Source organism: Bos indicus, chromosome 11 (assembly GCF_029378745.1).
Source record: "Bos indicus isolate NIAB-ARS_2022 breed Sahiwal x Tharparkar chromosome 11, NIAB-ARS_B.indTharparkar_mat_pri_1.0, whole genome shotgun sequence".
NCBI classification, from domain to species: domain Eukaryota; kingdom Metazoa; phylum Chordata; class Mammalia; order Artiodactyla; family Bovidae; genus Bos; species Bos indicus.
In genome coordinates, this window is record NC_091770.1 from 37,362,992 (window position 1) to 37,377,149 (window position 14,158).

At 40.4% G+C, this 14,158-nt stretch overlaps 1 protein-coding gene across 6 annotated transcripts in view; it reads left to right on the forward strand.

Annotated features, from left to right (window-relative positions):
- EML6 (EMAP like 6) overlaps window positions 1-14,158 on the forward strand; it is a 322,773-nt gene that overhangs the window by 264,005 nt on the left and 44,610 nt on the right. For 5 of the 6 annotated variants that reach the window (XR_011569245.1, XM_070798676.1, XM_070798674.1 and 2 more), the window contains 2 exons: window positions 4,455-4,543; window positions 8,997-9,173. Coding sequence is in view for 5 of the 6 variants with exons in the window: in XM_070798676.1 (XP_070654777.1) it covers window positions 4,455-4,543; window positions 8,997-9,173 (266 nt within the window). In the remaining variant the exon portion in view is untranslated. The remainder of the gene's footprint in view (window positions 1-4,454; window positions 4,544-8,996; window positions 9,174-14,158) is intronic. The other variant, XM_070798677.1, reaches the window with a different exon arrangement.

Consider the following 14,158-nt stretch of genomic DNA (forward strand, 5'->3'; position numbering starts at 1 on the left):
CAGGAAAACCAAAAAGCACATCGGGGTTTTGCAGGAACATCAGCTACCTCTGCACAGAATGCCTAAGAAAGAAAACATATATATGGAGAGAGAGAAAACATGGAAGAGTATTTTCTAGAGGATGTTAGTTCATTTCCAGAAACACCAGGACTGTGAGATCGTTTACAGTTTAAGCTGTAATAGGACATCTGATTCCCATTTTCATTGCAAATGGCCTAATATGTTTGGTATATTAGGCACCAATTTTGGAATTGTTCTTTTTTTAATATAAATTTATTTATTTTAATTGGAGGCTAATTACTTTGAGAAGGCAGTGGCACCCCACTCCAGTACTCTTGCCTGGAAAATCCCATGGATGGAGGAGCCTGGTAGGCTGCAGTCCATGGGGTCGCTAGGAGTCAGACACGACTGAGCAACTTCACTTTCACTTTTCACTTTCCTGCATTGAAGGAAATGGCAACCCACTCCACTGTTCTTGCCTGGAGAATCCCAGGGACGGGGGAGCCTGGTGGGCTTCCGTCTGTGGGGTCGCACAGAGTCGGACACGACTGAAGCGACTTAACAGCAGCAGCAGCAGTGGTTTTTGCCATACATTGACATGAATCCACCATGGGTGTACATGTGTTCCCCATCCTGAACCCCTCTCCCACCTCCCTCCCCATTCCATCCCTCTGGGTCGTCACAGTGCACCAGCCCCAAGCACCCTGTATCATGCATCGAACCTGGATTGGCGATTCGTTTCACATGTGATAATTTACATGTTTCAATGCCATTCTCCCAAACCATCCCACCCTCGCCCTCTCCCACAGAGTCCAAAAGACTGTTCTATATATCTGTGTCTCTTTTGCTCTCTCGCATACAGGGTTATAGTTACCATCTTTCTAAATTCTATATATATGTGTTAGTATACTGTATTGGTGTTTTTCTTTCTGGCTTACTTCACTCTGTATAATAGGCTCCAGTTTCATCCACCTCATTAGAACTGATTCAAATGTATTATTTTTAATGGCTGAGTAATATTCCATTGTGTATATGTACCACAGCTCTCTTATCCATTTGTCTGCTGATGGACATCTAGGTTGCTTCCATGTCCTGGCTATTATAAACAGTGCTGTGATGAACACTGGGGTACACATGTCTCTTTCCCTTCTGGTTTCCTCAGTGTGTATGCCCAGCAGTGGGATTGCTGGGTCATATGGAAGTTCTATTTCCAGTTTTTTAAGGAATCTCCACACTGTTCTCCATAGTGGCTGTACTAGTTTGCATTCCCAAAACAGTATAAGAGGGTTCCCTTTTCTCCACACCCTCTCCAGCATTTATTGCTTGTAGACTTTTGGATAGCAGCCATTCTGACTAGGGTGAAATGGTACCTCATTGTGGTTTTGATTTGAATTTCTCTGAAAAAGAGTGATGTTGAGCATCTTTTCATGTGTTTGTTAGCCATCTGTATGTCTTCTTTGGAGAATGAGCCTGAGCAGTGGAATTGTTCTAAGTTGTAGGTTATATAGATGCTGGGGTGGCATGTATGAATCGCTCTGTGGGTTATAAAGCTCTAGGCCCCAGCAGTATGTGATATACTGTACCTGCATCATGATGAGGACAGCTGTCTTTTTCAATTCTCTTATTCTGTGTGTGTAGACATTTCTAGTGAATAAAAAAAAAAAGGTGAGGATTCTAAAAGAATAGGGTTACTGTTATTCAGGGGCAAATTATACCTGGATTATACAGAATTTTTGCCCTTTGCTTCTGCTCCCGTCCTCAGAATGTTTCCATGGTTATATATTACAGAGTAGAAGGCAGTGGAAAAAAAGAGTGGTGACCTAAATAGTTCCTCTATGCTTAAAAAAAAAAAAAAAAGACAGTTTAATAACAGCAGTAACAAAAATTTGAGGAGAAAAACACATCCATAACGCTACCTTCCTAACACAATAATTGATTTTTTTTTAAATTTCTTCATATCCTTGGTTTCAGAAACCCACTCAAGCTGGCTTAAATTAAAAAATAAGAATAAGGAATGACTTTATTGGAAAAATAGGGATATTTCATAGAATCTAAGAACAGGAAGCAACATCTCCTGAGAAACTGGCTTTAGGAATGAATCAGAAAATGTCTGGAACCTAACCAGGGAGTGCCCCTCTCCCCTCCTCTCCTGCTCTGAGGGGCCCATCTCCACTGCTCCCCTGGGTCTCGTGCCTGCGTGTGGTGCCCCTCTTTGCACAGGCAGGCTTTCCCTCATTTGTTTGCACAGGGCCCACTCTCTGTCGCCCCCAAATGTCACCCCTAGTCCCAAAGGCCACATCCATCTCCTCCCAGCAAGGCATCCACTGATTCAGCCTAAGGTTCCAGTTTCCCAGGAGAGAGAATTTGATTGCCCAGTGTGGTCACTCCTGGGTCAATGTCCACCTCCAGAGTGCAGGTGTGACCACAGGGGCCCAGTCCAGGGTGCAGGGCAGTTCTCAGGGAAGGGGTGTGGGCTTGGGAGGTAGCCACAGGTGTATGGTGCTTGCCAAAGTGGCTTTTAAAAACATTCCTGCAGTCAGAAAGTACTTCACTGAGCTGTTTTAATAGGTTTTGGTCTGTTTTAGAAAGTATGATCTTTGAAACAATAGTGTAAAGTGAATTGTCAGGAAATTATGTATATTCTAAGAATGTTTCCATTGAGTCTTTTACTCCTGTTCCCACATCCTTTGTTATCTGCAGTCACTCTTAAGAATTCTAAAAGTCACTTTGCAGATATATCTAGTTCATTGGGAAAATATTGATTACTCATTTTCTTATAATGCTAAATAGCCAAAGCTGATTTAACTCTCATTTTCTTTTCTCACTTTGTGTATGTTTGGCTAGTAAGTCAGGAAAATGGGCCCATTTCAGAGAAAATGCTTTCAAATTTACTTGCTCCTCACAGCAAAGGCAAATCCCCCACGTCACCATGTTATAACCCAGCAAACTGGAAATGATTCAGGTTTCAGTTATGAAATGAGAGAACCTTGTTTTTAATTAGTCACTTAGAAACAGACCTGCAACTCCTGAAGGATAGCCAAGCTAGATTTCAGATCTAAGTGCTACCCACTTAAACATTAAAGAACATGGTATAAATCACAGAGTTCTTAGTTTGGTATTCATTTTTCCAGGAAGAACATTTCAAGACTACTAGATATAAAATATGGAGAAGGCAATGGCACCCCACTTCAGTACTGTTGCCTGGAGAATCCCATGGATGGAGGAGCCTGGAAGGCTGCAGTCCATGGGGTCGCTAAGAGTCAGACACGACTGAGCGACTTCACTTTCACTTTTCACTTTCATGCATTGGAGAAGGAAATGGCAACCCACTGCAGTGTTCTTGCCTGGAGAATCCCAGGGACGGCAGAGCCTGGTGGGCTGCCGTCTATGGGGTTGCACAGAGTTGAACACGACTGAAGTGACTTAGCAGCAGATATAAAAGAGTTATGTAAGAAAGAGGGGGGAGGACATGCTAGTGTGTGTATACACACACACACACTAAATTACTTGCAGATAAAATGTTAGGATATCTGACATTTGCTTCGAAGTAATCTGGGGTGAGAGAATGAGTGGAGATTCCTGAAACAAGGCCAGCCATGTGGTAATTTACCATTGAGGCTGGACATTGGCTTTCTAGGGGTTTTTTTATACCATTACTTCCATATGTGTTTGAGATTTTCCATTGTTTAAAAAAATGCTGAAAAAAATACTCAAAAATAAATCTTTTGGGTCATTTAAATTTTCAAGCTATAAAGAATCATTGATGTGGTAGGAAGAGAATTAAGAAATCTAATCGTTTTCAACATTAATCGAAATGAATCCAAGATTAAAATCCAAGATTTTACATCAGACCGAAAGACTATTTTTGCTCAACATTTTGTTTTGGGAAAAGTCTTGGATTTCTTCACAAGTTTTCAAGTAAAAAGGGAAGGGGAGAATGGAATGAGCATTTACAGTTTGTTTTATATGTCCTTGTCTTCCTGTTTCTAAATGTTAAATGGCAAATCTGGAATTTGTATCTTAGTAAACACGAACTCTTACAGGGTGTTTGCTTCTGGTGTCATAATTCTTGCCAATGCAGTTTGCTTTTACTAGATTTCTGTGCTAGAAAGCAACAGGGGAAAAGAGCATAAGTTAGATTTTGTCTGGCTTTGGAAAAATAGCCAGTGCGGCCGAGTAAAGTAGCAGCTCGATTCTTCTCTTTTTGGAGGATGTTCAAGGTAAGGTTTTATAAGGTTCATGTGTTTAAAAATCATAGCTTTGGAGTTTCTACCCTGCCACGTGATTGTCTTTACATACATCCTGGATCACTCAGCATATATTTACTCAAATTATGAGACTTTGATTAAAATCAATGAAAATAGAAAATATCAAATGGTTGCAATCATGTTCATTTTATCACGAAAAGATAAATGCAGAGGTTAATTGTCTCCTGCTTTATTCTATCATAACAGGAAAATTACTGCAAGTCAATTCAGGTGCCAAAGAACAACTCTTCTTTGAAGCTCCAAGAGGCAAACGGCATATAATAAGACCTTCCGAGGTAACAATCACACACAAAGCTTTTAAAAAATAGTTCATGATTTACTATGTGCATTTAAGTAAAACCTATCATTACTATTCACTAAAATGAGTTATAGTTGTGTGTCTTTCAGGCTTGCCCATTTCTTAAATCTGACTGCTTACCCTGGTTTCCTACTTTCTGAGGAGGTATGGATTTACTGTGCCACTGACATAGCAATCTCTAATTGGTGTCCTACTTAATTTTTCTCTGCCAGAAGACAATGACTGAGCTAACAATTTGAATGCTACATATTACTTTTCCTGTTCCACATGTTCTGTCATTTTATGCAAAGCTTTTTAGGAACTTAAAATTCTGAAACATGCTTTCTCAGTGGTTACTGTTTGCAATAGTAAACAATATCTTTTGCAACAATAAGAGAAATTATTTTTCAAAACAAAACCATCCCCAACGTGACCATCCTAATGTAGCAAGCTGTTATCTTTTCCCATATTTTTCTCATGCTTCTATCCACATACATCATTTTTTAATCGCTGAAATCAAATCCTAGACAAAATTTTGAATCCATGAACTCACACACTCCTGAAATCTCTTCCTAAAGGCTTGGCTGCTTTGGTCTTTCAGTCTGTACAGTGCTTCCGCCTGGTAAACCCTGTTGGCCAAAAAAGTCATTGCCTGATGGAGCACTAAGGACGTCCTTTTAGTCCCCGGAGACATTCTAACTCATTTATTCACTATGTAACCTTTGATGAAAGAAAAGGAAATATTGCTTCTTTAGAGGAAAAAGAGTCAAGGGTATGCCACCGAGGGACAGGCATCTTCCACTCTGTAGCTTCAGTTAGCTAGCAGTATAAACTATCCCAGTATTCTAAGGTACTTCTGGACTTCTGTTCATTCATAATATTTTAATTGTTTCTAAAGGCAATATATGTGCAGTACATGAGACACCCAAGTGGTTACAGACGATGGCACTGGATTAAGGGAAATTGTTAATGGATTGATTAATCTCACTCCCAAACTCCAGTTTATTTACCTTTGATCAATCTTTATTTTAACTTTTTTTATGGGGAAACTTTAATAGCCTTGAGTAAGGGATATTTTGAAGTATGCCATTCCTTCACTGAGTATCTGTGCACTGTTCCAGGCACTTTGTATACCTGTATTCCAACCCTCAGAGAGTGGTTTACCTACTATGAATCAGGCTGGTGTGTGATAGTTGTCAATCTCATTTTACAGACAGGGAAATTAAGGTTCTAAGAAAGTCAAAGGACCACGGAGCTTTGGTCCCAGCCTAGAGAGGTCTGAGTGTCATCCACAGCCTAGACCACGCAGCGTCATTTTGCATCACTTTACCTGTATTTTCCCTTCCAGTGCTAGTCCCCCACATAAGTTTACTAAAATAAGATTCGGTAGAACCACGTGGTGGAGGAAGGATGAGGTCAACTTGGGACAGATGAGCAATTAGAGACTAAAACATACCTCCAGAGGTAGCTCATCCTTTTACTTAGCAGTATTGTCAGGCCCCTCAATTAAGTATGAAGGATTTTGAAATTTTCCTTTGCGAAAAAGAAAGAAATAGTCATGGTGAAACTAACACAAAGCTTACCCAGCAAAGTTTTAACTATGACAGCTATTAAAATGTCCATTTATATACACCAATGCAGCATGGTGCAGTTAAGGCAGCTCTATCCCAGGAGCCCAACTCCTTAGAGCGCGACTTACCCTCTGCTTGCTAAGCTGGCCGGGATTTAAATGACTCACTTCTCATTGGGCTCCAGTTACCTCCTCTGCAAAGCAGTGATGATAATGACATACCTGCCTGGGGCAAGGTGCTATGGGAGACACCCTTGTGTCTGTCTAAATTCCAGGGTGTTTAACAAGTTTATTTACCCGTTTTGGGTTTTGTTGGTTACAGGGATCATTCTTTTTTAAATTTATTTTATTGAAGTATAATTGATTCACAGTGTTGTGTTAGTTTCTGCTATACAGCAAAGTGACTCATATTATGTAACTCAACGTTACACATATATATACACATTCTTTAATGCTCCATTTTAAATGCAGTTTCTATAGCTTCTGACAAGTTAGACATATGCCTCCGCCAGATAGCATGGTGTTCAGATCTGGCCAAGGGTGTTCTGTTGGGGTGACTATAGAGTGAGCAAGACCAGCTCACCCCCATCCCTCCCTGTATAATGAGTCCAGGAAAGGTGCCACCCAAGGAGGGTGTCAGAAATGAAATCTCATATCTCTAAGGAAGTCAGTGACCAGAAGCCCATTTCTGAAACCTGAGTGGGGCGTTCCCTGCTTTTCTTCCTGTGAAGGTCAGTTGGGGATGTCATAAGGAGTTGGGGAGACTCCACTTGCAGCTCAGAAGACTGAGGTAGTTATGGGGGAACCACGTCACGTCACCTCGGTCTGCAGCCTTCCTTGAACACCCAAACTCACTGGGTGAACCGCCGTTTTTTGGTTCCAATCCTGCATGTGTCCAGAAGAAACACAGAATATTAAATGAGAAATTTGAGTGACTAAAATATGTATAGCACCTCCTCACATTGTGACTCAAATCCTAGCTACATCTTGTCGTTTCCCTCGCAGGCAGTGGTGCCAAGCAGAAAACTACAGAAATGGAAGGTGAGGTACATTAACAATGTGCGAAGCAGCTTCCAGATCCACAGGGAGCAATCTGGTCTTTCATTTTAGCTACAGCTCTCTAATGAGTTTTTATAGCTTTTTAAACAGTGCTTCAAAGTGCTTGTGCATAGAAACTGTACTGATAAGGTACACTAGGAGGTCTTGAATGAAAGTAAATAAAATCATATTCCCCTGGGAAAGTCTAATCCACAGTGGTGGTGGTACTGTTATTGTTTTCTTTTTTAAAAAAGGAAAGAAAAGCCTTGATTTTGTCAGAATTAAAATATTTGAATTGTGAATCTTCCTGTCCATGAATTTCAGATAAAACAGTTTTAAAGGATAAAACGCATATTCACGCAATAGAGTATGAACATCTCTTCCAGTTTTTAAGATGGTCTCTCTAGAGCATAAAGAATACTAAGCTAGCTGCAGAATCTTATTGCTCTTTCCTTCAAGGAAGCAGTCCTTTAAAAAGTTCTGTCCTGTGCCTTTTTAAAATACTTTGCTAAATGATCAGCCCCATTGATCAATCTAGCTCAGTGATTCTCAGTTGAGGTCAATTTGCCCTCTCTCCCAGGGATATTTGACAATGTCTGGGGACAGCCTGGGGAGGTGGTGCTACTGGCATCCAGTGGGTCAAGGACAGGGATGCTGCTGAATGGGCAGGACAGCCCCTGAACGCACATAATTATCTAGCTTGGAATGTCAATAGAGCTGATGCTGAGAAACCCTGATGGCATTTTGATGTTTGTTCAGTGGCTAAGTCATGTCTGACTCTTTGTGACCCCATGGACTCCAGCACACCAGGCTTCCCTGTCCTTCACTATCTCCCAGAGTTTGCTCAAACTCATGTCCATTGAGTCAGCAATGCCATCCAACCATCTCATCCTCTGTCACCCTCTTCTCCTTTTGCCGTCAGTCTTTGCCAGCATCAGGGTCTTTTCTAATGAGTCAGTTCTTCGCATCGGGTGGTCAGTGTATTGGAGCTTCAGCATCAGTCCTTCACATGAATATTCAAGACTGATTTCCTTTAGGATTGACTGGTTTGATATCCTTACTGTCCAAGGGACTCTCAAGAATCTTCTCCAGCACCACAGTTCAAAATCACCAATTCTTCAGCACTCAGCCTTTGTTATGGTCCAACTCTCACCTCCATATGTGACTAATGGAAAAACTATATCTTTGACTATATCGACCTTGTCAGCAAAGTGATGTCTTTGCTTTTTAATGCTCTGTCTAGGTTTGTCATAGCTTTCCTTTCAAGGTGCAAGGGTCTTTTAATTTCATGGCTCTTTTAATTTCATGACTTTTAATTTCACAATTCCGTGTCTTTTAATTTCATGACTCTTTGCGACCCCATGGGCTATAGCCTGCCAGGCTCCTTTGTCCATGGAATTCTCTAGGCAAGAATACTGCAGTGGGTAGCCATTCCTTTCTGCAGGGGATCTTCCCAGCCCAGGGATCAACCCTGGGTCTCCCACATTGCAGGCAGATTCTTTTCTGCCTGAGCCACCAGGGAAGCCCCAGCTTATGGCATACACGATAATAAATATCTAGGTGAGAATTAAAAACCTTTGTTATTGTCAGGTGTCCACAATTCAGACGTGTTCATTTTATCTAGGGGAGCGTATATGGAGGTTTGACTGCAGTGTTGATTTATCGAGACAATATATATGCCACTTTAAAAATGCAGCTGAGGATTTTAGGCACTGCAGCATACAAAATACCCGGTGTTAGCAAAGTCATCATTTAGAACTATTCCATCTCAGTTTGTTTCTTTTAAATCAGACAAAAAGATCTCTGGGTTGTACGAAATATACTAATTTTCCTTCTTTTCAAGATTGAGAAGATAGAGTGGGACACATGGACCTGTGTGCTGGGGCCCACCTGTGAGGGCATCTGGCCAGTGCACAGCGATGTGACTGATGTAAATGCTGCCAGCCTCACCAAAGACTGTTCCCTCTTAGCCACAGGAGATGATTTTGGTTTCATTAAGCTTTTCTCGTATCCTGTCAAGGTAATATTGCATGTTTACTATATGTATTTGCTTAGTTTCAAATAATAACCCCCAAACTATCTATTGTATTTAAGTGGATTTTTAAATATCAAAGGAATAAGTAATCAACATTGTTATCTACAGTTATTTACATTTGCAGTTGTACAGTTATCTACATCATGGTTGTTTATGCCCATAGAAACCTTGGTGACCTTATGTATACTAGTTTGAGTCAGAGTCTCGTGGTGTAGAATTCTTCCCTGAAGGTCTGTCAGTGCACATCAAGTCCAACATCTCACGAACTGCAAAGTAAGAATTTTCTGTACAACTTGGACTGGCACTTTTACTAGCCTACTTCTGGAGATGAAGAATTCACTACTGTACAAGGTAGTGCAATTCATTTTTAAATCACTCCATTGGTAAAATGCTTTGCCCTAGGTAGAGCTGATTTTTGTTTTCCTTTAGCCAAAGTTCTACCTTCTGAATTGTTGTTGAATAAGTCCAGTCTTCTGACAGCCTTCTTGCGTGGGAAGATTGTATTTGACCCCCTGAAGTCTCATTTTCTCCAGTCTAAACATCCAGTTCCTTCAGTAACAAGGTGTCTAGCTGTCTCCTCCTCTGTTTTATCAATTCCATTAAATTCTGTGTTGTTTCTTCTTTTAGTTTTATTGAGATATAACGGACATGCAGCACTCTATAAGTTTAAGGTGTACTTAATGATTTGACTTACATACCTTATGAAATGATTATCACCATAAGTTTAGTGAACATCTGTCATCTAAACAGTGACAAAACAACAGAAAAAGCAATGTTTTTTCTTGTGATGAGAACTCTTGGGATTTATTCTATTAACAGCTTTCATTTTAATATGTAGAAGAATTAGCATAATACTGCATCCCTGATGTTTATTTATCTTCTAACTGGAAGTTTGTAACTTTTGACTGCCTTTATCTAGTCCCCCCACACCCCTCACTTCGATAACTACAAATTGGTCTCTTTTTCCAAGAGTTTATTTACTTGTTTGTTTTGAAGTATAGTTGACTTACAACGCTGTGTTAGTTCAGATATTATGTTATTATTGACTGTATTCCCACTCTGCTCATTCCATCCTCATGGCTCATTTATTTTGTAACTCTTAATCTCCCTTACCCATTTCAATTCCATTTCAAAGTAACTCCTCTAGGACCAAATTCAGGTCCATCCAGGTTGCTGCAAATGGCATTATTTCATTCTCTGCAATGGCTGAGTAAAATGCCATTGTATATATGAGCCACATCTTCCTTGTCCATCGTCTGTTGATGGCCGCTTAAGTTGTTTCCATGTCTTTGCTATTGGAAATAGCGCTGCAATGAACACTGGGGTGCACGCTTACTTTCAAGCCATATTTTTCTTCGGATATATGCCAAGGAGTGAGGTTGTTGAATCATACGGTAGCTCTATTTTTAGTTCCTTAAGGAACCTCCATATTGTTCTCCATAGTGGCTGTACTAACCTAAAACTAACACAACATTGTTAATCAACTGAACTCCAATATAAAATAAAAATTAAAAAAAAAAAAAGTGCTTCAGATGCAGACTAATCAGCTCAGGGTTCATCTCAGTAGGACTCTTCTTGTTTTGATTTTATTTCTGTATTTAATCAAACAAAGATGGCATCAGCTCTTTTGGCTGCCATACCAAACAGTTGAATCATAGATATTATTCCTCAAAATGGTAAGGTTATCCCCCCTCTTAGACTTACACAACTGATCTTCTAAAATATGAGTACACAGCTTTGTATTTGTACCAAATAAGATTTATTTTGTTTATTTTCCCACACAAACATATCTTGTTTATGTTTCAACCTATCAACATCTTTGAAATACCGTTCCAAAGTATTTACTTTCCCTTTCAGCATCACACTGTTCTCTGATTTCAGGAGTGTGAGTTACAAATCATAGAAGAAAAAAAAAAGACTAGAACAACCAAATACCACCACCAAGAGCCCCCATTCAATTTGGCATTCTGTTACTTAATACACACATGTTCAGTTCAGTTCAGTCACTCAGTCATGTCCGACTCTTTGCGACCCCATGGATTGCAGCACGCCAGGCCTCCCTGTCCATCACCAACTTCCAGAGTTCACTCAAACTCATGTCCATCGAGTCAGTGATGCCTAGTAACAGGCATTTAAATATGTCTGACCATGGAGTTGGTGATGGACAGGGAGGCCTGGCATGCTGCGATTCATGGGGTCGCAAAGAGTCGGACACGACTGAGCGACTGAACTGAACTGACCATGCCATCATGGAGCTCATATTTCTATCTCTAGTCTGATAAGATATCATTAAAACTTAGCAAATATCTTGCTGAAAGCCAGATTATGTCTCTGGTATTTTTAATCTCTCCTAAACAAACCAACCCATAAAAGATATGCAATTAGTTCACTGTGAACCCCTGTTGTTGCCTAGTCATCATTACTTTTCCAAGTGCTTATCAACCTTCTGTGTAATAATTCACCCTAGAATCTTCCAGGGATTGCATCAACTCATGAGTCAGCATGTGCCAGAGCCTACGTGTTTTCCCTTTTGGATCTGGGAACTTTTTTTTTGGATGCCACTTCTTCTGGCTTCCAAACTCTCAACCATTACTGACCTTATTTCTGTAATTACATTTGAAGGTGTCTGCGCTCAAGGACATGAGCTCTGTTTGGACCTCTCTGGTTTGGGGAGCATCCCCTTTAATAGAGGTGATCATTAAATCTGCTCCCTGTTCATATTAAGCCATCTGATGTAAGCAGTGTTCCTAACTTTTCTCTTTTTCTTCTAGCCCTAAATATATCTTTAAAATCCTTTCCAGATGTCTTAGCTTTTCATTTTTGCATTCTTGAAACTGTACTAAAGTTGTCTGTAGAATATTTTTGTGTTCATCCCTGGTTATTTGCTCCTGCTTCTGTTACTTGTACATTTAAAACCTGAATACATCAACTCCCTCTTCAGCCACTTTGGTTTCTTTAGATGCCTTCTTTCCTTCTTCATTTGTTAATGTCTCCTCAGATTATCATTTTGGGGAGCCTTTTCTAATATACACTTCTGATTATGCCCTGTGCTCCTTTCATTGACCATCAAGAAGCCACTTGGTAGCCTTCTCCCAGTGATTTATGTTACTACCACCTACCAGCCCTTTCTATTTGATAAGAGTCCAGTTCTGTGTAGCAGTTTTCCTTGCTACTTCTACATTTTTTGAAATGAGACTGCCAGCAGGACAAGTCAAGTTAGTGCTGCCCTGGTTTTAGTGGACTGAGGTCTGGGCAGGTGTTTAGATACCTGAAATCCTCACGATACTATTGCATCGTGCTCCTGAGCCAGATTTATTGTTCATCTTGGGAGCTCAGCACCCACATCCCTAGTGTGACCAGGAAGGCTGTCTCCTGCAGTAATTTTGAGGTGTGTTCCTCCAACTCCTGGAGTTCCAGAAGACTCCTTAGGGACAACCCCAGGAAACAAGGGTTGGGGGGCAACTGGAGGGGCGCGGTTCCCCTCCTTCTCCAGAGACACTCTATGTTTTTGCCTTTTGTACGCTGAGCTTCTATGTAAGATTTTCCCCAAGATATTGTTGTGAAAATTTTCAAGCATACAGGAAAGCTGAAAGAATAATAGAGTGAACTCCTAGAAACCCACCACTTAGATTTTGTGATTTGAAGTAAATTGTTGACATCAGGATACTTACCCCTAATTGTTTCAATTTACATGTCATTACCTAGAGTTCATTTTTTTTTTAAGTAAATTTTATGTATAGTTGAGATGCACCAATTTTAAGGTTCCTTTTGATGAACTTTGACAAACACTTACACCTGAATTATCCAAGTCAGTCAGTCAGTTCCTTCGCTCAGTCGTGTCCTACTCTTTGTGACCCCATGGACTGCAGCACGCCTGGCCTCCCTGTCCATCACCAACTCCCGGAGTTTACTCAAACTCATGTCCATTGAGTCGGTGATGCCATCCAACCATCTCATCCTCTGTCGTCCCCTTCTCCTCCCACCTTAAGTCTTTCCCAGCATCAGGGTCTTTTCAAATGAGTCAGTTCTTCGCATCAGGTGGCCAAAGTATTGGAGTTTCAGCTGCAACATCAGTCCTTCCAATGAATATTCAGGGCTGACCTCCTTCAGAATGGACTGGTTGGATCTCCTTACAGTCCAAGGGACTCTCAAGAGTCTTCTCCAACACCACAGTTCAAAAGCATCAATTCTTCGGCTCTCAGCTTTCTTTATAGTCCAACTCTCACATCCATACATGACTACTGGAAAAACCATAGCTTTGACTAGATGGACCTTTGTTGGCAAAGTAATGTCTCTGCTTTTCAATATGCTGTCTAGGTTGGTCATAACTTTTCTTCCAAGGAGCAAGCATCTTGTAATCCAGACACCTATCAAAATATAGAAGAGTATCATTATCCCAGGAAGTCCCCCCATGCTAACTTCTGGGGCACTCTCCACCCCCGCTCCACTCTCAGATGAAAAAACGATTCCAATGTTGTTTTTGTTTTTGTTACCATAGATTAGCTTTCCCTGTTTCAGAACTTTGTATAAATCAAATGATCAATTAGGAACGGTTTATTTCTGGCTTCTTTCCCTCAGGTAATGTTTCTGAGATTTCTTCATGTTGTGTGTAACAATGTTGTTGTTGTTTTAGTTGCTAAGTCATGTCCAGCTCTCAATAATCCTGTCCTTTCCTTTTTATAGCTGAGGAGAATTCCACTGTGCGGATATAGCAAAGTTTGTTTATCCACCCAGCCATCAGTAGACACATGCTTCTCCTGTGTCTGGTTATAATGAAGTTGCAGTGAACATTTTTGGACAAATCTATGTGGACATATTTTTTTTTCTTTCTTTTAAGTAAATGTGTGGGAGTGGAATTTCTGTGTTATTGGGGGAAATGTGTTTATCTTTTTTTTTTTTTTAATTTTATTTTATTTTTAAACTTTACATAATTGTATTAGTTTTGCCAAATATCAAAATGAATCTGCCAC